The 24,293-nt window shown below is 48.4% G+C and overlaps 1 protein-coding gene across 3 annotated transcripts in view; it reads right to left on the reverse strand.

The window, feature by feature from the left end:
• Positions 1–13,865: 13,865 nt before the first annotated feature.
• FYCO1 (FYVE and coiled-coil domain autophagy adaptor 1) overlaps positions 13,866–24,293 on the reverse strand; it is a 77,935-nt gene continuing 67,507 nt past the window's right edge. For all 3 annotated transcript variants that reach the window (XM_050780546.1, XM_050780548.1, XM_050780547.1), the window contains 2 exons: positions 19,657–19,766; positions 13,866–17,852 (listed from right to left, as the gene is read on the reverse strand). In XM_050780546.1, coding sequence (XP_050636503.1) covers positions 17,777–17,852; positions 19,657–19,766 — 186 coding nt within the window. In that variant the 3' untranslated portion in view covers positions 13,866–17,776. The remainder of the gene's footprint in view (positions 17,853–19,656; positions 19,767–24,293) is intronic.

Consider the following 24,293-nt stretch of genomic DNA (forward strand, 5'->3'; position numbering starts at 1 on the left):
TGTGCAGTTAGGTGCAAAGAACACAGCTGAGTTTGGTTTTTATTTTTAGATACTGCGGTTCTGACGCTCTGTCATGGGAGTCCCAGTGGTGCTGAGCCTCACACAGGACAGCCTCACTAGGACAATTATGGAGCCTCCCCAGGTGGGAGCCTGGACAAGTAGCTTTGCGTGGACCTGTTCTGGTACATGTCTTAAACCCCCACCCTCCTCATCACACACAAATGCCTTGTGTGGAGTAGGAACAATATAATGAATTAATATCTTTATAAACATTTAAAATTAATTATTTCTCAAATATGTACTTCATGTGTCAGAGTTCAGCAGTTAGAAAACTTCTAGAAAATAAAGATTGCCAACCTTGAGCACTGGGACATTACTTCCTTTGGGCAGTGATGTTGTCCTGCTATCTATGGGCAGCCTGGGGGACTGGTGGTCAAGGAAGGAACTGACTAAACCAGGACTGGACACCAGTGTTTTTCCCAGCTTTGATGTCCAGGGCTTTGGCCTTGTGAGTTGCCCTGGTTGCTTCCTGAGAGAGCTGAGTGGCTATAACTTCTTCCATTTGCCCATTGTCGTTGTTGCCGAGAGTCCTGAGCAAGGAAGGAAGCAGCCCACAGTGAGCTCCTTCCCTTTTGGTCTTGTGGACCTTCCCCCAGGCCATCGCCATTGCAGTATGGCCATTATGGGTGGCATCCTGGTTTCTGTGATGGTGTTGACTTGAATACAGAGCCAAGGCTGTCACGAAGCATTAATGAGTTGACACCTTTGGACACCACCACAGTCTTTCTGCTTCATCGATGCGAAGCTGTCTCACACTTCCAGATAGTTCTGTGTTTGCAATCTTTGAGTGGGTTTGCTTGGCTTTCCAGTTCTAAATTGGCCTCACAAGAACTGGAGCTTCTTGTGGGGTCCAGAACAAAGCACAGCCGAAATCATCCTCCAGCACCAGCCTGGCTCCAGTGCCCACAGATCTCTGTCCCTCACTGAAGTTGGCCACTCCAACTTCACCAGAGGGTTCTTCTCCTATATACTAGTCAGGCTGTCTCAGTGTAAGGTCTGTTTGGGGGCTCCCCGTGACTTTGAAAAAAGAGAAGCAATCATGGGCTCCAGCACCCACACCTTACATGTTTTAGATATTCAAAAAAAATCTTTCCCTCCATTCAACGAGTAGTCACTGATTGTTTAGTCACTGTGTGTGGTTAGTAAGTACCACAGCCTTAGACTTCCCCTCCCAGCCGAAACACACCATAGTGCTTCTGCAGTAAAGTCTCTCTCGCTCCCCATCTCATGTGCTCCTCTCTTCCAGTTGAGGTCCCTATCCAACATGCTCCTGGAACAATGAGCTAGTTCTCTAATCATTCCTACATGATTGGAACAGACAACCCAGACAGCAAATGACCCATTTAATGCCTTTCTTTGACTTTTATATTATCAAAGCCTAAAAATGACATGCAAATATGTGTCTTTCCAACAAGTGATTCCTTATGAGGTCCTCTCCACATATTTACTTGTATACGCTCAATTGCGGCACCACAAGCTAAGCAAAAAATCTCTATGGTCATATGGAGATGCCTCAAGAAAGAACTTGTAGGGAGTGTGGTCAGCACAGGCCCTCTGGTTGCCAGTTCTTCAGGGCCTGCCTCTGCTGCAGAGCCGCCCTGCCCAAGCCAGGTCTTCCCAGGGTCACCTGTCTCTGGTGCTTGTGAGACAGAGAATAGTGTCATCTCAGTCCCATGGTGGCATTCTGATGGGCAGAATCCACTCCAGGGCACTTTGCCAGCACACCCTCATGGTGCACTGGCACTGGAGGGAATCAGCAGGCCCTTGGCTGTCACACGTCACCATTTAGCCTCTGCATGACATGGTCAGTGAGTGGGGTGCTGGCCAACCTTGTGCCTGTCGGTCTTTTTAGCCCCTGGTCCTTAGAACAAAGTCTGGCTTGGCAAATGCTGGTTGACTCTCCAAAGCCAGGGCTTTGTGGAGCCTTCAGGGCAGTTCGAGTTCTCTTTCTGCCCAATCATGCTTCTTCTCACATCCCTCCACAGGCATTGATTCCTAATAAACACCTGGCACCCCAAACTCCATCTCAGTACCTCCTTCTAGAGAAGTTGTCCTGCAACAATTTTCTCACCAGGGGCTGCCAATTCCAAGAGCCCACCTAAGGCTGGATGGGTAAGAACACTGGGTATGTAGGAGATCCATAGCGTGGCTGGGTGCCAGTCACAGAACTCCTCTGAGAAGGCTGAGAGCATGGGTCCTGTCTCACTATAACCTAAGCATTCAGCAGATATGCTTGGGCACCAGCTGCATGCCAGGGGCCCCATGGTATATGAGACAGTCACGATCTCTTCCAGAATATTGCTAACCTTGATTTACAGAGGAAGGAGCTGAGCCTCAGAGATGCTAAGTAACTCATCCGAGCCCATGCAGTTAGTAATTGGCTTTCCCTGACATGGTCAGACAAACCAGCCCTTGCTTTGGAGGGTTGACCGGCATTTGCCAAGCCAGACTTTGTGCTGAGGACCAGGGGCTGAAAAGATGGACAGGCACCGGCTTAGCCAGCACTCCTCCCACTGACCATGCCATGCAAACGCTAAATGGTAACATGCCACAGCCAAGGCCCTGCTGACTCCCTTCTTCAAAAACGCACATGAGGGTGTGCTGGCAAAGGACGATGGCGTCATCTTCACAGAATCGAGAAGGTTCCTAGCTGCTACCTCTCCCAGGCTCTTCCCTAGATACATATGGCTGTGGAGCCTTAATTCCTTCATGAAGAAGCCACAGATTTCACCGGAGGTGTGCATGTGCAGGTCCAAGGACCTAACACCTGGGCCTAGGCATGCGTCTGAACCGCAGAATTCCTGCTGTTGGCTTTCCTCCTCTCCTTGCCCCATTCCCCTGCCTCTCCCTTCCCTGGCTCCTCTCTCTCAGATTCAAGACCCATGAATAACTTTTCTGGGCCCCGTACAAGGTGTGGCTTTAGGTCAGATTCCCTGTGTGGGATCCAGGTGTTACTCACTACTGTCCCCACGTGACCCCAGATCTCCTCTGCAGCCAGTTGGATAATCTCAAGGGGCATGCTGGCCTCTCAGGTTGGCTCATGGCCAGTGGTCTGCAGGGCTGGTTTCCACCCTGGCTCTTCCTCTCTGGGTCTAGGTGGCCAGGCTTAGGCCCCAGTCCTGGGTCTGCCTGGGCTGGGGCTTTCACCAGACCCCAGGCTCAGATCTGAGGAGCTCTCCCAAGCCTCCCCTGCCAAGGGACTGGCATCTCCTTCTGGGAGTCACCCTCCAGGCTTCCCTGAAAACCTGTGGCTGCTGCCTGGATTCCCTGGCCTGAGGATGGCCCCGCCCCTGACCACCTGGGTAAACACTGTGCCTGCTCCACCAGCAGCCCTCGCTCAGGCCAGGCTCTGTGGGCAGGTAGGTGCTTCAAGCAACCTGTCTCTTCCTGCGTCTGCTGCAGCGTCCTTCTGCAGACTCCACTTTCTAGACCTCAAATACACATTTCAAGCACGTCTGAATTAGGTCATCTGGAAATTTCCGAACAGTGTAAACAACCCTCAGTCAAGAGCTGGCGGAAGCGTCCCTTCTCGTATTAAAAGGTACTATGGCAATTGCTAATGTGACTCGCTGCGTGGGCATGGCAAGATGATGTGGCAAAGTCCCAGAGTGCCAGTGAGAGCCCCATCATCGTCCTGTGTGGCACACTGCTTGTTCCTTTCCTTCACAGCACTCCTCTCATTTGTAATTCCCTAGTATTCTTCTTTCTACTGATTGATCCTCTGACTCCTGCATTTGGACCCTCAGCAACAAGCAGCCACGGACTGTGCGTGTTCTTGCTCACATATGTCTGCCCAGCAAAGGTACAGTGCCCAGCCTGCAGCATGAGAGCTGCGTCTCTAGCATTTGCACGATGTTATGACAGTCTTTGAGGCCAGAAAGAGCTACAGCAATGGAAAATGTTTGGAGACTTGGAGAGTTAGGCAAGACAGACAGGGACTGAACTCTGAACAGCTGCAGACAGTGAGTCAGCTGGGTGGATTAAGGATGACCTACAGGAAGCAGGGGAGAAAGGAGCAACAGTTTCTTTGATGCTCTTCCCATCAAAACATGGGGTTGATGTCCCCTTTCCTTGAATCTGGGTGGGCTCTGGGTTTGCTTGACCAGTGGAATTTGGTGCAAGGGATGCTGTGCCAGTTTCTGGGTACAGACTCAGAAGAAGCTGGCGGCTTCCACATCCTATGCAATGGGAGGCTTGCTCTGGAAGCCCTAAGCTGCCGTGTCAGAAGTCTGCCCACCCTGAGACCACCGTGCTGGAGAGGCCACAAGTAGGCCCGGCATTTCAACTGTTGCTGTAATTAGCCTCATTCAACATTTATTGAGTATTTAGTACATGCTGGGCACTGGGCAAGGTGGTGAGCAACTGCAGACACAGGCGTGGTGCTCATGAAGCTCACAATCGCAGACACAAGTCACTCCATCACAGGAACAAGCTGAGGGTTATCAGTACAGGATGCTAGAGAGTGTGACAGGGGACTCTGATCTGCTCTGGAAAGGGGAGGCAGGGAAGGCTTCCCTGAGGAGGTAGCGTTTGAGCCGAGAGCTGAAGAATGGACAGGAATGACTATAGGAAGCAGGGGAGGAGGGCGGCGCGTGCCAAGGCCCTGCAGCACTCATGCCTGTGGAACAACACTGTCAACTCTCTGGTGAAGTGTCCATGCATGCAATTGATCTAGGACTTCTCCACTCATGTTCTTTCCTTTTTAAACTTTTTAATTACAGAAATTTAAAAACATACACAAAAGCAGAGGGAATAGTATTAATGCAGGGGTCCCCAACCCCCGGGCCACAGACCACTACTGCTCTGCGGCCTGTTAGGAACCAGGCTACACAGGAGGAGGTGAGTGGCAGGCAGGTGAGTGCAGCTTCGTCTGTATTTACAGCTGCTCCCCATCGCCCGCATCACCACCTGAGCTCCGCCACCTGTCAGATCAGTGGCGACATTAGATTCTCATAGGAGCACAAACCTATTGTGAACATGCAAGGGACCTAGGCTATGCACTCCTTATGAGAATCTAATGCCTGATGATCTGTCACTGTCTCGCATCACCCCCTGATGAGATCGTCTAGTTGCAGGAAAACAAGTTCAGGCCTCCCATTGATTCTACATTATGGTGAGTTGTATATTTATCTCATTATACATTACAATGTCATAATAATATAAAGTTCACAATAGATGTAACATGCTTGAATCATCCCAAAATCACCTCTCCACCAGTGCTGCAGGTCCATGGAAAAATTGTCTTCCATGAAACTGGTCCCCGGTGCCAAAAATGTTGGGGATGGCTGGTATAATGAACATCCACATACCCCTCACCCAGCTTCAATAATGATTAACATTCTGTCCAGTTTTGGTTTCAGCTACACTTTCCAATTTTCTTTCCTTTCCTCTTCTTTGTTTCATCTGCTCCCTCCCTTCTTTTTCCTTCCTTACCTTCTTCCTTTTAAAAAAATGTTTCCTGTAGTATTTTAAAGCAAATGCAAGACATCATGCAATTCCCCTAAAAACTCATGCTCTTATCCTTATAAAACCCCAAATCACAATTTTAAAAAATTAAAATAAGAAATGGAGACTGGATGGACTCTTCCTCTGTGTGGTTAGGCCACCACTCACCAAAGGAACCAAAGGAGGGACAGAGTCCCCTGGGGATAGAGCAGCAAGCTGGGAAAGGCCTCATGCTGTGGGTGGCACTTTCTCAGGGGGGGGTAATCATCCAGGTGGCTCAGAATGCTCTGCAGAGGCTGATAAAGGCCTCAGTGAGCTCCAGGGTTTCTCTTGTTCAACTTTTGGGAACCAGGAAGTCTCTGAGGACCACAGGAAAACTGATGTTGCCTGAGATGAGGTGGGACCATCACCCCTAATTCTCACAGGTGTCTCTGAGCCAGGAAAGTGATCATCAGAGTCAAATGGCTAAAAGAAGAGCCATTGGTGATTGGAGGGTTATGAGTGAAAGGGAAGTCAGATGGGAGAGGAAGGTAGGGACACTGTTCAGGTGCAGACGATGAATTTTGATTTATTCCACTTCAGGAAGATTTGTAAGCGGGGTGTGGCATGATCCAATTCATGTTTTAAAGATCTCTAAAGCCCCCAGGTGAAGAAGGGTGGTGGCTGGGGATTAGGGGCGGTGCAAGGAAGCAGGGAGGCCAGTCAGGAGCTGTTGCAGTTGTTCAGGAAAAAGATGATGGTGGCGGAGTTGGAGTGAAGGTGGTGGTTGTGGTGTAGAGAGATGGACGGTTTTTTACTTACTCTGGGGGTAGACACAATGGTGAAGGTTAGAATTGAGAGAAAGGAAGGAATCAAGGATGACTTGGGTTTTGAATCTGCACATTTGGGTGGCTGGTGGTGCTGCCCCTGGGAGGGGAGGATCCGCAGAGAGCAAGACCGGGGATGCTACCTGGAAGATGGTAGCCACGAGCATGGGAAGAGCTGAGGTCAAGAGAGAGTGGAAGCTGGCAGCGACCTGACTAGGAGCAGCTTCCCAGGCATCAACAAGGCAGACTGTGATTGGCTGAGGAGCAAATGAATGGAAAGTGAGGATGTGGAAAGAGGATGCGTAGGCGAAACTTGTGTTAGGTTTGCTGTGATAAAATGTCAGGAGTAATCCAATAAAACAAACAAAAATATTTAGATGATCTCTTTTTGGCCCATTTGTAATTAAACGAAGGAAGTGATTCTAAGAAACTGGCTTGTATTTAATTCAGCTGTGTCCTGGTAACTGTTGCCACAAAATTTGGTGTTATAAAAACAATAACCATTTTATTTTATTCACCATTTTGAGGGCCACAAATTTGGAAGGGACTCAGCAGGGCATATCTAGCTTGGCATCTCTCATGTGGCTGGAGTCAGATATTGGCTGGGGCTGTGGCCATTGGAAAGCTTGACTTGGAGGGCCATGCCCCAGGGCCAGTAGTTAATGCTGGCTGCCGAGCAGGGCCCCAGCACATGGCTGCTTCAGCAGGGAGGGCTTAAGGTACTCAGACCTTTTACATGGCAGCTGGCTTCCCCGTGCAAGAAAACCAGGGGGAAGTTGCAGGTCCTTTTCTGACATGGCACCAGAAGCCACACAGTGTCCCTCTGCTCTTCCACTGGTCAGAGCAGTCATAGGCCAGCCCGGAGTCAAGGGAGTCAAGACTCCACCTCTTATGGGAAGGGTGTCAGATAACTCTGGGGCCATGTTTTAAAATCATCAAAGTTGGCTGCTCTGTAAATTAACTCATCTTTCAATGACCCCAATCACTCAGTCCCCCAACTTGACTAGTTGACTAATGCCCAGAAGGAAGCAAAAGAGCCAAGAGAGTAAAAGGGATGGGACAAGGTGTGGACGTCTTTCTCCATGATAACAGCTATCACATTTTTGAGGCACAGAGTAGCTAAGTGACTTGTCCCAAGCCAGGGGAAGTAGGTAGTGGCACCAGGAGTTGGATCCATGTCTTTCTGATTCTAGAACCCAACCTCTTAGAGGCTGTTGTACTTTCTCCCCAGTTGAAGTTCAAGCACTGATGTTCCAGTGGTCAGTTTGCACCATATGATCTGGATATAGCACTTCTCACAGAGGCCCTGAGTCAGGAGGACAGGGGGCCCTAGCGGGGCCAGCCCCTAGGCAGGGGAAGAGGAACCCTGGCCATATTGTGGTTTCCTCCCAGGCCCTCCCTGCTCATGGCTTTATGCCGTTCGGCTTGGCTGGTGAGTAAGTCACCCCTTTGGTGAATGCAGAAAGACATCAACAACTGTGTACTGACTCCAGCATATAGGAACTGGGCATTTGGTTTTTTACTGGGAATCTGAGACGGCCGTAAGATGACGTGAATGTCTTTTTAGAAATTAGTTTTCACAGTTTAAAAGATAAACTGAAATCTAATAAAAATACTTCATACGACATAGAAAGGTATAAAGAGAAAAGTAAAAGCATCTTATTCCTGCCACCAACTCCAAAGCCCCACCAGCTCCATCTGCCGAGGCAGCCAGTGCTGTGTCCAGCGTCTTTGTTAGGAAATGTTGCGTGGGTGTGAGTAGTGTCCATCACATAGTCTCCCAGGGTGCCGTCATATATTGCTTCAATCCAACCCACTTTGAACAAACTCCTTCCTGTTTTTTTGCTATCACAGACATTGTGGCCATAAAGAGTGTTGTGTGTATTTTTGTGTACTTGTATGAGTGTATCTGCAGGAGAAGGCAGATGTTTTACTGAGGATGAAAATTGAAGTGGAAATATGTGCAAGAAGGGAAGATTATCTGACTCTTTGGTAGAATTATTACGAAAATGGTCCTAATTCTCTACCCCTCACTGTCCCTGTGCCCTTTATAAAGTGACCTTGCAGTTCCTCCCATCCAGAGGAGTCCCTCTGCCCACACCTGGAATCTGGGCTGGCCTGTGACTTGTTCTGACCAACAGAACACTGTTGAAATGATGCGCCAGGTCTGAGACTGGGCTTTGCGAAGCTCGGGCACTTGTACTCACTCTCTTGGAAACCTGCTCAGCGGCCATCTGAATAAGCCCAGGCTATCCTGTTGGGGTCAGGGAGACCACGTGGAGTACAGCCAAGTTGTCTGGCCAAGACCATCCTAGACTAGCCAGCCTTCCTTTGACTAGCTGACCACAGATGTAGGAGTCAACCCCAGCCATGATTAGCCAATGAGCAGCCAACCCTCAGACATGAGGGAGCACAGCCTCAAGGCGTAGCTGACCACAGACAGACAAGGGAGTGAGCCCACCAAGAGTCCAGAGCCCCCAGCCAACCTGCATATTCGTGAGCAAAATAAATCTTTAGTAATTTAACCCACGGTTTTGAGGTTGTCCAACTTCAAATAACGCAGAACAATGTAGCTTTATTCTGACAACAGGTAACTGATACAGCCTTTTGTTTTAACAATCATAGTAAAGGTCTGAAGGTCAAGGGCTGCCATAGCAAATCCTGGTTTATGGAAAAGTTTTTTATAAATCATCAGATAATCTATATTCAAGTAAAATGAGAATGGTTTAGAGAAAACCATTCCTACAGCTGTCTCAGCATAACGCAGTAGCAGTAACATGTTCTGTAAATGGTTTAGACTTACCATCTTCCCTGGGTCTTGGTTCCTCATCTGTAAAAGCAGGCTGACTTACGGCAAGAGCCTAGCAAATTATACAATTATACAAATTAAACAATGCTACTATCATTACTATTAACAAACCAGTGCTGCAATGAGCTGATCTTTCTCTTGTTTTTCATGAGGACCTGCCACAACCCAAAGATCCTTAACTTCTTCTTCTTTTTTTTTTTTTTTTTTTTTTTTTGTGGCCTCATCCACACCTTTGACAATCTGACAAAGCCTATAGCCCCTTTCTCAGAATGTTTTAAAATGCAAACAATAAAATAAAGGAATTACAAACCAATTAAATTGAAATACAATTCTCCAAGTATTAAAGCAGATATAGGAACTAGTAATACATCTGTCTCTTTACTAATGCATTACATAAAATCTATCAGATCTAATGACAACCTTCATTTCAGAGTGGAAATAAATATAAATGATATTTTGAGAGTCTGCAGAAATTGTCATGTAATATGAAAATATCTGCCATTTCTACTGGTGACAAAGTGACAGGTCTTGCTAACACTAGTGTGGCGTGTTGTCTCTATTCATAATTGAAGGAAGACTTAAATTTTAGTTAGCAGTTAGGGTAAAGATGCCATTTTTCACCCACCCATTTTCAAAGACCTTTGATTCTGTGTATGGACCAGCTTAGGAACTCCTTCTTAACCTGACCTCCCCAGCCCATACCCCTGGATACTTTCTCCATTTCTTAAAATTTGGACATGCATGGAACTCTTCTGGATTTGGGGAAGGGGATGTTTTTCCACTCACAAATGATCTGCCAGTTGGCACCAGACCCCTTGAATAAAAATATAAGCCATAAAAAATTTATGGTTGTAAACCATTTTACCCTTAGAATAGTTTTATACCAGGGGATTCATTTAGAAACATCCTCCTCTCCAAGACTGAAATTTCCATCATTGCACCCTAGTGCTTGGGCTAATGGATTTGAGGAAGATGGTCTGGTTCCAAAATTCAAGGATTATTGGGAGACTTAAATTAGGAGACAGATCAATTAGTTTATTTCCTCCTTTCCTCAAGTTCTAATCAAATCAGTGGTGACGCAGCAATGCTCACCAGGACCACTTGCTCCAGCCTCACCTGGAGGACCTGTGAATGGACCAGACCTGATGAACCAGAATTGAAATGGGTGGTGCCCACGGATCTGCATTTTTTTTTTTTTTGAGACGGGTTCTCACTGTGTCACCCAGGCTAGAGTGCAGTGGGGCAATCACAGTTGCAGCTTCAAACTCCCAGGCTTAAGGGATTCTCCCACCTCAGTCTCCCCAGTAGCTGGGACTAGAGGCACCTGGCTAATATTTGAATTTTTTTGGTAGAGACGGGGTCTCCCTATGTTATGCAGGCTGGCCTCGAACTCCTGGCCTCAAGTGATCCTCCTGCCTTGGCCACCCAAAATGCTGGGATTATAGGCGCGAGCCACCACACCTGGCTGGATCTGCATTTTAATAGGCCCTCAGGTAACTAAAGCAAGAGAAAACCTTCTAAGAATCTCTCTGCAACTTCCTTTTATTTACGGACACCGAATAAATGAACAGTTGACTCCAGAGCAAAACTGAGCCCTGGGTGAGTCTTGGGCTTTTCCTGATCGCTCAATACCTGAAACTTTCATAACCAAAGAGGATGGGGGCCTGATCCAGGACCAGTTCTGGTCTCCCTGTCCTTCTTCCGCTGGTCACCTTCAGGGCATGAATGTGTGGTCCTCTTTCTGAGACCACCCAACAGCTGGGTGGCGTCCCTGCTGGTGGAGAGGAGCTGCCTCTTCCAAGACCTTGGGTTCCACATAGGAACCCTGTCTCTCTTTCACAAGCCTCGTGGGAGGACTGGACTGAGGCTGTTGCCCCAGTTGCTTGTGAAAGCATGCAGGGCTCTGTTTGTGAAAGCTTGCAGAGCCCTGAAGCCACCTCCGAGGCGAGGAAAAAACTGGCTTGTCTTCTCACCAGTCACTGCCTTTGGTGTCTGTTCCTCAACGGTCCAGGCTTGCTTACATTAAAGTGCTGCCTCCCGCAGATGCACTGGGCAGCTTCAGCCACACCGACACTGTCATTTCTCACTGCCACTTTCTTCCGATGAGGAAGATGGCTTCTGCTAACCAGCCCTGGGTCCAGCCCTCCCTGCAGCCTTTGGGAAGGCCTTTTCTATTGCCCCACTTTTCTCATCACTTCTTTGCTCTCCTATCTTTTATCCCCGCACCCCACCCCCACCGTTCTCCCTCACCAGCTTTCCTTTCTCAAGCCAGGGAGAAGACAGCACCTGCCCCACTGACCTGGAAGATGGATGTTTTGGCCTCCCAGAAATGGCTTCCTTCTCTCCTCCGAGGCTCAGTCAGAGTCGGCCTTGGGAACAGAAGGCGGGGGAGGCCTCCTGAAATCACATTTTCTGTGATGATTCTATGGACCCACAGGCCTGAAGACAGACCTGTTCTAGAAAAGAGGGCTTCCTTTTGGTAAGGACACTTACGCATCTCAGGTTTTGTTCATTTTTTAGCTAAAAAAGACTTAATTCATTCCAGGCTTCAGATGGGGCTGTCAACTCTGAGATAACCTCAGTGCCAGCATGGTGGGAGGCGTGAGGAAACCACACTAGTCTCCGACCTCCCCAGAGCTTGCAGGGTGGGGGCGGGCGAGGAGGGGACACACATCAAAGCCCAGAGGTTGGCCATCACCCTTCTGCTCGCGTTACCATCCTTCTTCAGAAACCAGCCGGTGTGGGAAAAGTAAAAGGCTGACCTTTCTCTCACCCCTAACCCACTTTGAATGTCTTTCATAATCGCTATTGCTTTCCCCCTGGCTTTTGAGGCTTCAGCTTCAACTGCTGTCTCAAAAAAAAGTCCGTTTTCTCATCTTGGGCTACTGGTTTCACCATCTGTTTGCTCTTCAGATGTGTGTGGGTGGCAAGAGATTTTTCCCACGCATCTTCAAACTGAAAGGGCTGACCTTGCTGTGAGGAGCTTTCTGAATCACCCGGGAGTCTCTGCATCCTCAGCCCTCACCCGGCAGCCGTGGCAGGGAGGGGAGGGGCACCTCTAAGTGCCACAGAGTCTGCGAACACTGATCTGGGCCCAGACTACCTGGAATCAAGTGGAGGGCTTGGAAATCCTCCAGCAAAGACTTGGGTCATCTTGAGTTACTCTGCAGTTTAGCAGGGTGGGGTGAGACGCAATGGAGGATTTTGACCTGGAGGTCCCCAGATCCCAGCCCCAGATGCACAGCACACACATCTACGTGTGTCTCAACTGTTTCTTGCGCTAGCCCCCAGCCCATGAGACCCCCAAGCCTCAGGAAGGACTGTTGTATTAACAAAGAAACTCTCTGGCCGTGTCATTGGGGGCAGTTGGAGTAACTATCTGCCATTACTTCTACCTGGTTACTAGACAGAGACTTGATTTGAGGGCACCTTTTTATTTTTTTGAGACAGGGCCTCACTCTGTCACTCGTGGAGTGGCACGATCTTGGTTCACTGCAGCCTCTACTGAGTGGGACTATAGACATGCACCACCACACCTGGCTAAAAAAAATGTGGAGATGGGGTCTCACTGTGTTGCCCAGTGGTCTCGAACCCCTGGGCTCAAGCAATCCTCCTGCCTTGGACTCCTGAAGTGTTGGGATTACAGGGTGAGCCACTGTGCCCGGCCCGAGGGCACCTTTGACATAAGAGGGGGTGCAGGGAGTGGGACTAAGTGACCAGCTATCATTGCCCATATCTCCTCCTGCAGGCCCACCCTTTCCCTTCTCTGCCACCAGAGTGTTTCAGGAGCCTCTATTCCTGGCACAGTTAGTTGCCAATGGGAATGCTGATGACTTTTTGGCTGACCCAGGGCACTGGGACTGACCCGTGAGGTCAATTCAGTGTTTTCTGAGTCCTTTCCTGCCTGGCATGTTGCTCAATGCTGCGGTGGGGAGGGAAGGGAGGAGGGAGATGAAGATAAAGATGAAGGAGAGAACCAGAGTTACAGAAAATGTGACTTCTTCCATGGAGTAAAAGATTGAAGCAGAGGTCAAACGAAAGTCTGGCAGCAGGAGAGGGCTGGCGGAGGAAGGGCAGTGAAAGGGCGGTGTGGGGAGGTGTTCTTTTGAGGCGCAGAGCACTCCGCGGACACAGCCCTGGTCATCCGTGGAGTGGCGGTGTGAGGTGAGTGTGGGTGGGCTGCCCAGCCTGAGCTCAGTCCAACATCCAGCACTGACCAGGACACGCCCCTCTGGGCCTCTGTCCAGGCTCTTTGCTGACCCAGCCAGAGAAGGGTATGCGGGAGTGGGAGGGCTGACTTCTTCCTCTGCCAGCCATCTCGGCCTGGAAGTCTTGCCCAGCTTTGTACCTCATATTGACTAATCGTGGTTTTAGGCCATCCATGATGCTTCTCCCCAGCCCCATTGTTCCGGTAAACTCAGAAGTCTGTTCTTTGTTCAAAATGCTCTGTGGGTGCCCTGGGAGATCTGGACATTTGAGCTGAGGGCTAGAAGCCCATAGGGCACAGCAGCATGGACTGAAAGACAGGCTGTCTCAGGCAGGTCTAAACACCACCCTCACAGCAGGCCGGAAGTAGCCAGGTGCCAGGCCACTTGGAAACTTCCCAGAACATCTGCTGGCTAAAGTCCCCCTGAAAAGCCACCATAAAAGATGCTCTATTTCCCAGCAGCACAGCTCAGCTCCAACTCAGCTCTGGATAACTTTGTCATGCACTTTATATCCCCAAAAAATGAGAGACAAATGTCTAAATGTCATAGTGTTTACTTTATTTAAATCCTGAGGTTAAAAAATAAAGTATTTCCACGTGGCATAGCAGACACTATAAAATAATATGCTTAGGGATACAAAAGTTTTCCACCCCCATTGTGCAGGTGGGGTGCTGGTGTTTGATGTGCTTCTAGATAATTCTTTGGCAGATAAGAATGAATTGGGGTCCCAGACCCACTATCCCGTAAGGCCACATGAATTGAGGATTAATCAATTAAAGTGCAATTCCAAATGTTAAGCCTTCCAAATGAGGCTTGGGAGTTGCTCTGCAGCCACCAGAGGCAGAGTGTCTCTGGATAACATACGTCAAGCAGCCTTTCTTTTTTTTTCTTTTCTTTTCTTTTCTTTTTTTTTAAATCAGAGATGCCTCCTAAAATTTCAAGATGTACTTTATTATTTTAAAAGTGCTTAAGAGGAAAGACAGAATTATTAATTCAGTCTCTCCTGTTTCCTTGGAAGAAACGTAATGAAATGAGAACTTACTAAGGTTCCCCTACAAAGTGCTTTCTTGGTAAGTGTTTTGTAAACAAGAATGGCCGTCTCCATGGTCTTTGTGTACATGACCATCCTTGGTTCTCAGCATCACGAATGGCTTCTCTCTGCTTTAATTCCCAACACCTCTGAGCCAAGGACAGTTTCTTGGCCTAAAGAATTCTCACATGTAGAATCATGTGCACTTTAAAAAATGAAATCAGGTACACTTTTAAAAATGAACCTTCTTTAAAATTTCATCAGTAGACATCCAACCATATTACAAAACACAGGCTCTGTGATTTCATCCCCAAATGGGGATTTCCTTTCATTTGGGCCTGAAATAGTTTCACCACCTTAGACGATAATTTTAAAATTTCCAAAACACTATTTATTTTTGAGTTATATGATGTGGCTTTTCATTTCTATTTTCCAAACCCTGTGGAGTTTTTCAGTTCCCGTGTCTTTGCCTGCTCTTGGTCCAGCCCACCTGGAGTCCAGTGTGTTGAGGTCAAGCACTCTGTAGAGTCCACTTGGACCTGGAGGACACTTTGTGCCAAACGTGCCTCCTTGTTTGCGGCTAAGTGCGTCTGACAGAGGTTGGCATGTTCTTGAAGGTGGTGAGTGGCTTCAGTGGCATGATGAAGAAGGCATCTGGTATCGATATGAAGACGTGACTGTTATGCAGAGAGATGAGCCATCAAGGGGCTGCCCACCCGCCCCCCACCCCCTTTTTTTTTAAAGAGTGATCTGGGATCCCAAGGACGCTTCCTTCTGGCTGATTTCTAGTGTAATTCAGTCTAGCCAGGGCTACCACCTGCAGCAGTGCTTCTTCAATTGTTATTTGCATTTTTTAAAAAGTACCCCAGTCCTTAATTCTCAGTAAAGTTGGGAATCTGATTAAAATCAGAATAAAGCTATTTATAAAAGCCACTCTTAAATATGCCAAGATGTTCTGTAGCTGCAGAGAGCACAGCATACTTGAGCTTGAACAGCAACCTAACAAAATACAAATGTCCACCCAGCACAAAAAATAAATTTGCTAATGAAACATAGTTAGGAAGTCACCTCGGGGCACGGGGCAGTCCTCCGAATGCAGCAAAGGCTTTCTTTGAACAATGGCAGTCAGCGCTGAAGGTGGTGCGCACGAGACACCCAGCTCTCCTGGAGGAGTGGTTCTGGGTAAGCTGCAACTGGTCTTCTGCTGTGGTGAGTGACATGTTCAGAAAGGACCTCAGATGGAATGTCCCGGGCCCCAAACCTGTCAGCTACTCAGTGAATGGTGGTTCTTGTTGCATATGGTGCCAATGACACTTCAGAAGGTCATCAGCTTGGCCAGAGTCTCCGCAGTATCCTCAGAAAGCTAAGCACTCAAAGATTCTAGATTGCTCTGGGTTCTCTTTCATTAGTTTCTTTCTTACAGTGAACAGGCTGACTCCTGATTATCTTTTGCAAGAGGCTGGATGGATTCAAAGTTAGCATGATTTGCTCTGAATCATCTCAGGCCATGTGGCATGCCTGTGAGGACAAACATGAGGCCAAGAAGAGTCGCTGGGGGCCTGGCCACTTCTATTCCAATATTAAACATGGTCAGAGCCTTGGCCAGGGGAAGATGATTGAGTACCTGATGGCTTTCTGCCAGAAGAGGCTGCTCCAAGAAAGCCAAATGCAAGAGGCTCAGCTTTTCTCTGGGTAACCTCTTTGAAAGGTTCTATTCCCCATTCCTTATGCCTTGCTTCAACTGACTGAAGTGCCCAACTCTCCTGTTTAAAGGTCTGAGTCCATTCCAGAAATGACTCCTTAGCTGTGGCCCCACAATAGTCCTCTTTGCTGGTGGTGAGGCTGTGGCTGCTGGTGTGTGGTGGGTTTGGGGTCTCTGTTGGACTTCGCCTGGAGTTCCTGACCCATTCTCAAGCCCTCAAAACCAGCCAGACCAGGGTTATGACAAAGAGAAACTTTGGGAAATGTGTGACTGGACTTGGGTCACAAGGCTAGCTGGAGGAATTGCTGGGCCCAGCTCTCAGATTCTCAGATAGCCTGCCTGGGGCTCTCTCCCCTCCAAAGTAGGACCTTTGTCAGATGCTCTGTTCACCCAGGGAAGAACCTGGGGCCTGACTGCGGGCAGCTGGTTCCATGAACAAGGAACAAAGAGCTGTCCAAGGTGAGCTATCTGTTGTTGGAGAAGAAAAGGACCACAAAGAACAGGGAAGATTAACTAATTCTTGTCTGGGAACAGGCAACAGGATCTCTCTGCCTCAAGGGGGGATGTCTCCTGGAGGTCAGGTGCGGGCTGAGCAGCGGGAAGTGGGCAAATGGGCTGTCGGGGAACCTGTCAGGAGGGGAGTGGGGCCCAGGGATCCATCATGCCTCTGTTTACTCTGTCACTTTGGTTTTTAAGTTATCAAAGACTTTTGTTAAGAAGGCCCCAATGTTTGAAAGTGGTTCTAATCCTGGCTATGATCATTAGTAAACACGTCTGCAGGCGGGGCAGAAGCTCTTATTTATATAAACAAACATGGGCCATCAGCTGAGGAGTAGCTCTAAAGCCAATGCACAAGCCTGCTCTGTGGTCACGACATCCACACTGGCTGGCATTTGGGCATTAGATGTAGTGTACACACAGCCACCGCAGGCCCCCAGTACAGTGGGTTTTGTTCTCGGATTATCTTTACTTCTGATTCTTAGGGCAATGCTTTGAGCTGTGGAGAGGCCTGGCTGAGTGAAGGGCTTTGAGGACAGAATCACCCAGACAAAAGGGCCAGGAAGAGAGTGCAGCTTAGAGGCCCCTCCAACACTGCTGAGTTCTGGAGCAGCCTCCAGCTTACTGGGGCAGTGAGGGACAAGAGCATGACTGGAGGAGGCTAGTCAGGATCTCAGGAGGGTTCCCTGGCACCCTGACTCACGCAATGGCTGTGTGCCTCCTCTTCCCGGGAGTACCTGAGGGCGTCACAGCCACAGGGCATGGCCAGGGCACCCAGCTCAGGTCTCCAAGATGCGGGACCCTGGTGGGGCAGGGCAGAAAATCTCTCCACAGGCAGAAGTTGGGATCACCCCTACCCGTGAAACTCTCCACAGGAGGCCTAGCGCCAACCGTGCTCCCAGGAGAGGCTGACGGTCTCCTGGGTGTTTAAACGTCTGGCAGAGCATCCCTTTGGGTGTGAGAACAGCTGGGTCTCTACTTAATGGAAACATTGCCTGAGCCCTTCAAAGCCTTGGGGGCTAAGAGTGGCCGGTGCAGAGTGCTGAGCACAAAGTGCTCCCCGGACGCCGCCTCTGAGGGGCAGCCCAGGGGCCTCTCTTCCAGAGGGGCAGAGTTGATGATTTTGGAGCAGCTGACGTTTTGAAAAAATGCTTTATGTGACAGGTGAGGAAGAGTAGTGTTTCCTGTGGATGAAGTGAAGTTACCGAGGTGCTGAAGCTACAGGAAATCACTTCCATCGTAGATCACAGGCCGATCAACCGTCAAGTGATAAAATACCTTTTTAGAGACAAACCTGAAGAAAGAGAAATGGAAAAGGAGGGTGTTACCTGAGAGCTGAAAGTCTGAGGCGTGGCAGCTGCTGCTGAGGCCTCTGTGGTCTCTGCAGTGACCTGGTCGGGTGTGGGTGCTGGAGCCCCGTGCCCCATTTCCTGTCTGTCTAGTGGAGTTCTCTCCCTGTGAGGGTCAGGAGGTCTCGGGACATCACTGTGGACTCTCCTGAGGCTTGGGTACAGAAATGTCCTTTTGGTCACAGGCTGTGAATGTCACCTTCCTCACCTGGCTGCTCTGAAGCAGCTGGCGGTGGGGACTGCACAGTGTGTGTATGGGGGGGGGTGAGGAGCAGGCAATGGGAGGAGGCATATGGCGGAGGCCAGCACGGATTTTTTCTGACTTGGCAGCTAACTCAGTTCTGACATCCATAGTTTGGAAATCTCAAGTAGGTTCCTGAGATGACCTCAAGGCCAGAGTTTATCATGGCACCATGGCCACCTCCAGGGGTAACTGGGAACCTGCTCAGGCTTGGGACGGTGCTTTGCCCTCATCATACCTCTCCTTGGTCTCTCCATCAGTCCACAGTGTGGCTGCCGTTGCAGAGTAGGAAATGGAGACTCAACTAAGGGCCGTTGGGGGAAGAGCAGAGCTTGGGCCTGGTGGTCCCCAACCCATTCTCCTAACCACTGCCCTATCCTGTTCAAGAGGGGCTGGGGCTCATGTCCACTCTTCGGGTAGAGGGTAGCTACAAAGAGAGCTCTCTGGCCATGACAGGCCTATGCCATGAGGTCCTGCTAACTCCAGGGGTGCTTTCATTTCCGCTTGGGAGTGTAGGGAGGGGCAGGAGGGGGCGAGGTGGGAAGTTCATCTTCCGACCCCTCCTGTGGTGGGCACTCTTGGCCACAAGCCCTGGCAGTTCAAGGCCTGGAGGTGGTGAGGGGATGACATAGCTTTTCCCTAGTGTCCTGTCTAGTTATTCTGCTAAGAGCCAAGTACTCATGCTGGGGATGTGACCAGTAGCCCAGGACCTTGCTCAGAGACAATGTGGCCAGAAACAGATTGGGCAGTTCTCTCTAAAGAGCCGGTTCCAGTGAAGGGGTCTGTGCTGCAGCAGAAGACATAAACAGGGGCAGGTGCCCGGCAGTCCTAACCACCCTTGTCCACATGATTGGCTGCTCAGTCAATGCTGGTCCTCTCTCCGCTCCCCTCCTGCTGTCCCTCTGACCTCATCTCCCTATTCCCATTCTCCTGTCCAGCTTCTCTCCCATCTTCTAAACTATACACTCCTGAACCTTAGCTGGTTCTCAGAGTGCTTCCCAGAGATGGCACCTGCCGCTCCCACCACATGGCCAGGGGCTTCGCGGTGTAGTCTCGGGCCTGCTTATCTCAAGCTCTGCCCTTCCTTCTTCTATTCCTCCCTTTCTTGTTCATTCATTCATTCAGTCCTTCCATTGTATTTCCTGAGCCCCTTCTTTGGGCAGGGCAGTGGGAATCAACATCAGAGAGAGGGAAAGGACACCCTGGTTATTAAGAGTTCAGAATGGCCAGACCGCCTGTTTCAGATCTGGCTCCACTACTGGCTGTGTGACTTAAGAGTGTCACTCCTCTACCCCTCAGCAGTGACATGGAGGGATTCTGCAAGCATGAGCCCGTGTGCCACAAAATCTCTAACAAACACTGGAACACCATGGCAGAGTGGTCAACAATCAAGAACGATTAATAATAAGTTACTGACAAATAATTTGTTTCGAGTGTCCACCTCTGCTCTTGAGAAGAGATGGAAGAGAGGCCTGGAGACGTGGAGCTGGTGCCTGAAGTGGCCCTACCTTGAGAAGGTATTGTCGAAGATAAGCATGTAGATGCCAGGCGTGCGAACCTTGAGCTGGCCCTGGATGTTCTCTTTGTGGGAGTTGCATCGGGTCGTGGGAATGAGGACCTGGGAGGGAAAGCAGATAGGCAAAAACATCACAGAGGCCGAGAGGGCCCTGGGCATCCTCGGGGAAGACCTTTATTTTGGGGGAGAAGGCTGAGTGTGTTGCCCGAGGTCACAGCTGAGCAGGGCCGGAGCTGGGACCAGCCCCAGTAGTGGCACAGTGCCATCCCACACCCCGAGGCTGTTGATGACTAGTGGCTATGAGTTTCTTCCAGAATCATGATCTGGTCAGCACCCTTAAGGAGTGATCCCCTAGCCTTGAACATAGAAGATGCTAGAACACTCCATGGGCTAAAGGAGAAACCCTTTTCTGGCTTCAGGATAAGAAGCTTAGTCTAGGTGGGATCCACCTGTCCAGCTGTCTCCTGTTGGTCCTGGTGCTGCCCTTGGGTCTCACAGGACAGGCTGAGACCTCCTTCCAGATAACAACCTTCCAGGCACAAAGCTGCTGGGCTCACTCTCCTCCAGGCTCAACAACCCTGGCTCCACCTAGGCCTGTCTACTGGCTGTGCTTTGGCTGGTCCCTGTGCCCCAGGACCCTTTCATCTTCCTGCACCTGCGCGTCAGCCTCCTATTCACTTTCTGCCTTCCCTGAGAATGAGAAATGAGTCCCAGGAGACAGTGATATTGATTTTTTTCAGACGATTTTTGAAGGGCCTCACTGTCAGAGATAAAATCTGTGCAAAGGGTGCGTGCTGGACAGGGCCAGGGCTCCGGGGGAGGTCTTTGAATGGCTCACTTCTTCCCCACCAGGGCAGGCTCTTCAACCTACTTCCCAGCTAAGACACAGGCCTCATTTTAAAACTGAAAATATGCTAGGAGATAAGGCAGAGCCAGCCAACATTTTTTTTCCTTTTTTTTTCTGAGATGGAGTCTTACTCTGTTGCCCAGGCTGGAGTACAGTGGCATGATCTTGGCTCACTGCAATCTCTGCCTCCCAGGTTCAAGCAATTCTCCTGCCTCAGCCTCCCGAGAGTAGGGACTACAGGCGTCCACCACCATGCCCGGCTAATTTTTGTATTTGTAGTAGAGACGGAGTTTCACCATGTTGGCCAGGTTGGTATTGAACTCCTGACCTCAGGTGATTCGCCCGCCTCAGACTCCCAAAGTGCTGGGATTACAGGTGTGAGCCACCATGCCTGGCCAGAGCCACCAACATTTAAAATTTCTTTTTTTTTCTTTTGAGATGGAGTCTCGCTCTCTCGCCCAGGCTGGAGTGCAGTGGTGCGATCTCGGCTCACTGCAACCTGTGCCTCCTGGGTTCAAGCAATTCTCCTGCCTCAGACTCCTGAGTAGCTAGGATTACAGGTGTACACCAACACACCCAGCTAATTTTTGTATTTTTAGTAGAGACAGTGTTTCACCATGTTGGCCAGGCTGGTCTCGAACTCCTGACCTCGTGATTCGCCCGCCTTGGCCTCCCAAAGTGCTGGGATTACAGGCATGATCCACTGCACCCAGCCCTTAATTTTTTCTTTCTTTTTTTTTTTTTTTAAAGAAGTGACTAGCACCTAGAGGATCTTGTCTTATAAAGTGTCCCTAAGCCTTCCATTTAAGACTGACTACACATAAATGGTTATATGGACCAGAGGGTCTACAGACGACGGAAGCAGCATCTTAGCAACTTTGAGTTCCTAATGAGGTAAACTTCCCCAGAAGTGACCATTTTTATTCTTTACAAAATAAAATGTAGCTTCTTTTTCAGAAATACAATTTTTATTACATTCAGTTTTTATTTTTTCCTATTAAACATTTTTAACTTGTACAAAATGACTGAATCCAAAATAGTTGTTAATATAAGGATGCGATTACTTTCTCAACTTAATCTTGAACACAGCTGCATATTTCTCAAAACTCTACATGTTCCCAAACTCTACACAGTTCCCAAAATGAAGCGAATTCCCGCAAAGGGCTCTGCTCTCAGGAATCTTGTGGTTTAATGGCGATCACAAAGAAGAAAACATTCAGTTACACTGGGGTGAGAGTCCCATGAGGGGAGAACTGGCAAGGGGTGCCATTCTAGCCCCTGGGTGGGAGGCAGGAGGCCGAATGCCAGAGGAGACTTCCTGGAAAAGGTGATGCTGAGTTAGGACAAGTTAGCCAGTGAGAAGGGGTCTGGCTGTTCCTGGCAGTGGAGACAACATATTTAAAGGCATGGGAGAATATCTAAGATTTACCCTCCCAGGACACAACAACAACAACAACAACAACAACAACAAAACAAAAAATAGAAAACATATGAAAAGGACAGTTTTCAAGACACTGGTTATCAGGCAATGCAGGATAGTGATCCCTGAGAGACAGGAACAGGGTGAGCCCAACAACTGCCCTCATAAAAAAAGGAAGAGAGACCAAAAAAACAGATGGGGTAAAAGAAAATGAATACCAAGATGGCAGACTCAAACCTAACCTTAACAGCAATCACAGTAAGTGAAAATAGCCTAAACATTCCAATGAAAAGGCAGAGATTACCAGACTCTGCCCAACCCTATCATGCCTACAAGAAATGCAATTTAAATATAAAGATACAAATAGGTTAAAAGTAAATGGATGTAAACAAGATTACCAGGCTAGCATGCTAGCCAAAAGAATGCTGGCTTGACTGTATTAATATCACATAACATAGATTTTATATCAAAGAATATTACCGGGGATAATTTCATAATGATAAATATGTCAGTTCATTAAAAGGACAATAATCCTAAACATTTATGCCCTTAATGACAGAGCTTCAAAATACATGATGCAAAAAGTTATAGAACTGCAAGGAGAGATGGACAAATTCACAATTATAGTTGGAGATTTCAATGTCTCTTTCTTAATAATTGATAGAATAAGTAGACAGGAACTCAATGAAGAAACAGAAGATGAACAACACCATCAACTAACTTGAACTAATTGGCATCTATAATAGAACATTCCGGCCGGGCACGGTGGCTCACGCCTATAATCCCAACACTTTGGGAGGCCGAGGTAGGTGGATCACCTGAGGTTGGGAGTTTGAAACCAACCTGGCCAACATAGCGAAACTCTATCTCTAATAAAAATACAAAATTAGCTGGGCATGGTGGTGCTTGCCTGCAATCCCAGCTACTTGGGAGGCTGAGGCAGGAGAATCGCTTGAACCTGGGAGGCAGAAGTTGCAGTGAGCCAAGATCGCGCCATTGCACTCCAGCCTGGGCAACAAGAGTGAAACTGTCTCAAAAAAAAAAAAAAAAAAAAAGAACATTCCACCCCACAATAGCAGAAGGTACATCCTTTTCAAGTGCACTTGGAACGTTCACCCAGGTGGGTCACATTCTAGGCCAAGCTTGTCTAACCCGCGGCCCAGGAAGGCTTTGAATGCAGACCAACACAAATTTGTAAACTTTCTTAAAACATTATGAGTTGTTGTTGTTGTTGTTTTGTTTTGTTTTGTTTTTAGCTCATCAGCTATTGTTAGTGTTAGTATATGTTATGTGTGGCCCAAGACAATTCTTCTTCCAATGTGGCCCAGGGAAGCCAAACGATTGGACACCTTTGTTCTAGGCCATTAAGAAAACACCTCTCAAACTTCAAAGGATTCAAGTTATACAAAGTATGTTCTAGGTCTACAATGGAATTAAATTAGAAATCAAGAGCAGATCTCTGGAAAATCTCAAAATATCTGAAAACTGAAAAACAAAGTCAAACATGTGGATCAAAGAGAAATCAAAAGGGGAATCAAAAAGGCACAGAGGGAGATTGAGCGTTGTGTTCCTAATACAACAGTGTGCTTGCTCAGGCTGGCAGCTGGTGGTGGTGAGGGAGTACGACGGGCACCTGACAAGCCTAGAGGGGACAAAGGTGTACAAAGAGTGTACACTGAGGGCCTGCTATACGTAGGCTCCGTGCTGCCTCTTCTGCACACGACATCTCATTTACTTCCATTAACATTCTATCACATTCTAGTTCCACCAGGGACTAAGGATCCTGGGAGGGTGAGGGGTTGGTTCTGTTTCTGTGATCCACAACCTAACAACTCTGGCCTGGTCTCAAACACAGCAACAAGGGTGTATGGAAAGGAGCTGCTGGAGGGGAAGGCTTGCTGTGTGCATGGCGACCTTGGTGTGCTCACCCTGCATACCCTCGCACCCACTACCTTGATTACAAGCAACATCAAGAGCTCCTTAAGGCAAGTCCCCTGAAGAGGACATGTTTAACATAGATTAATGTGTGTTCTTGAAAATGATACTCTTCATTTCTTTGAAACATCTTATTCTGTAGCTTTTTCATTCATTCCAGCTGTTTTGCATTCATTCCATTCACATGAAACATCTAGAATCAGCAGATTCACAAAATAGATCCATGGTTGCTGGGGGCAGAGGTTGGGGAGTGACTGCTAATGGGCACAGAATTTCTTTTTTGGAGTGATGAAAAGAATCTAAAATTAGACCATGGTAATGGTGGTACAACTCTGTGAATATACTAAAAACCATTAAACTGTAGATTTCAAGTCAGTGAATTATATCTTAATAAAGCTAAAAAACAAAGTCAAGTGTCCTTGCTGTC

The sequence above is a fragment of the Macaca thibetana genome, chromosome 2 (genome assembly GCF_024542745.1).
Source record: "Macaca thibetana thibetana isolate TM-01 chromosome 2, ASM2454274v1, whole genome shotgun sequence".
Lineage (NCBI taxonomy): Eukaryota > Metazoa > Chordata > Mammalia > Primates > Cercopithecidae > Macaca > Macaca thibetana.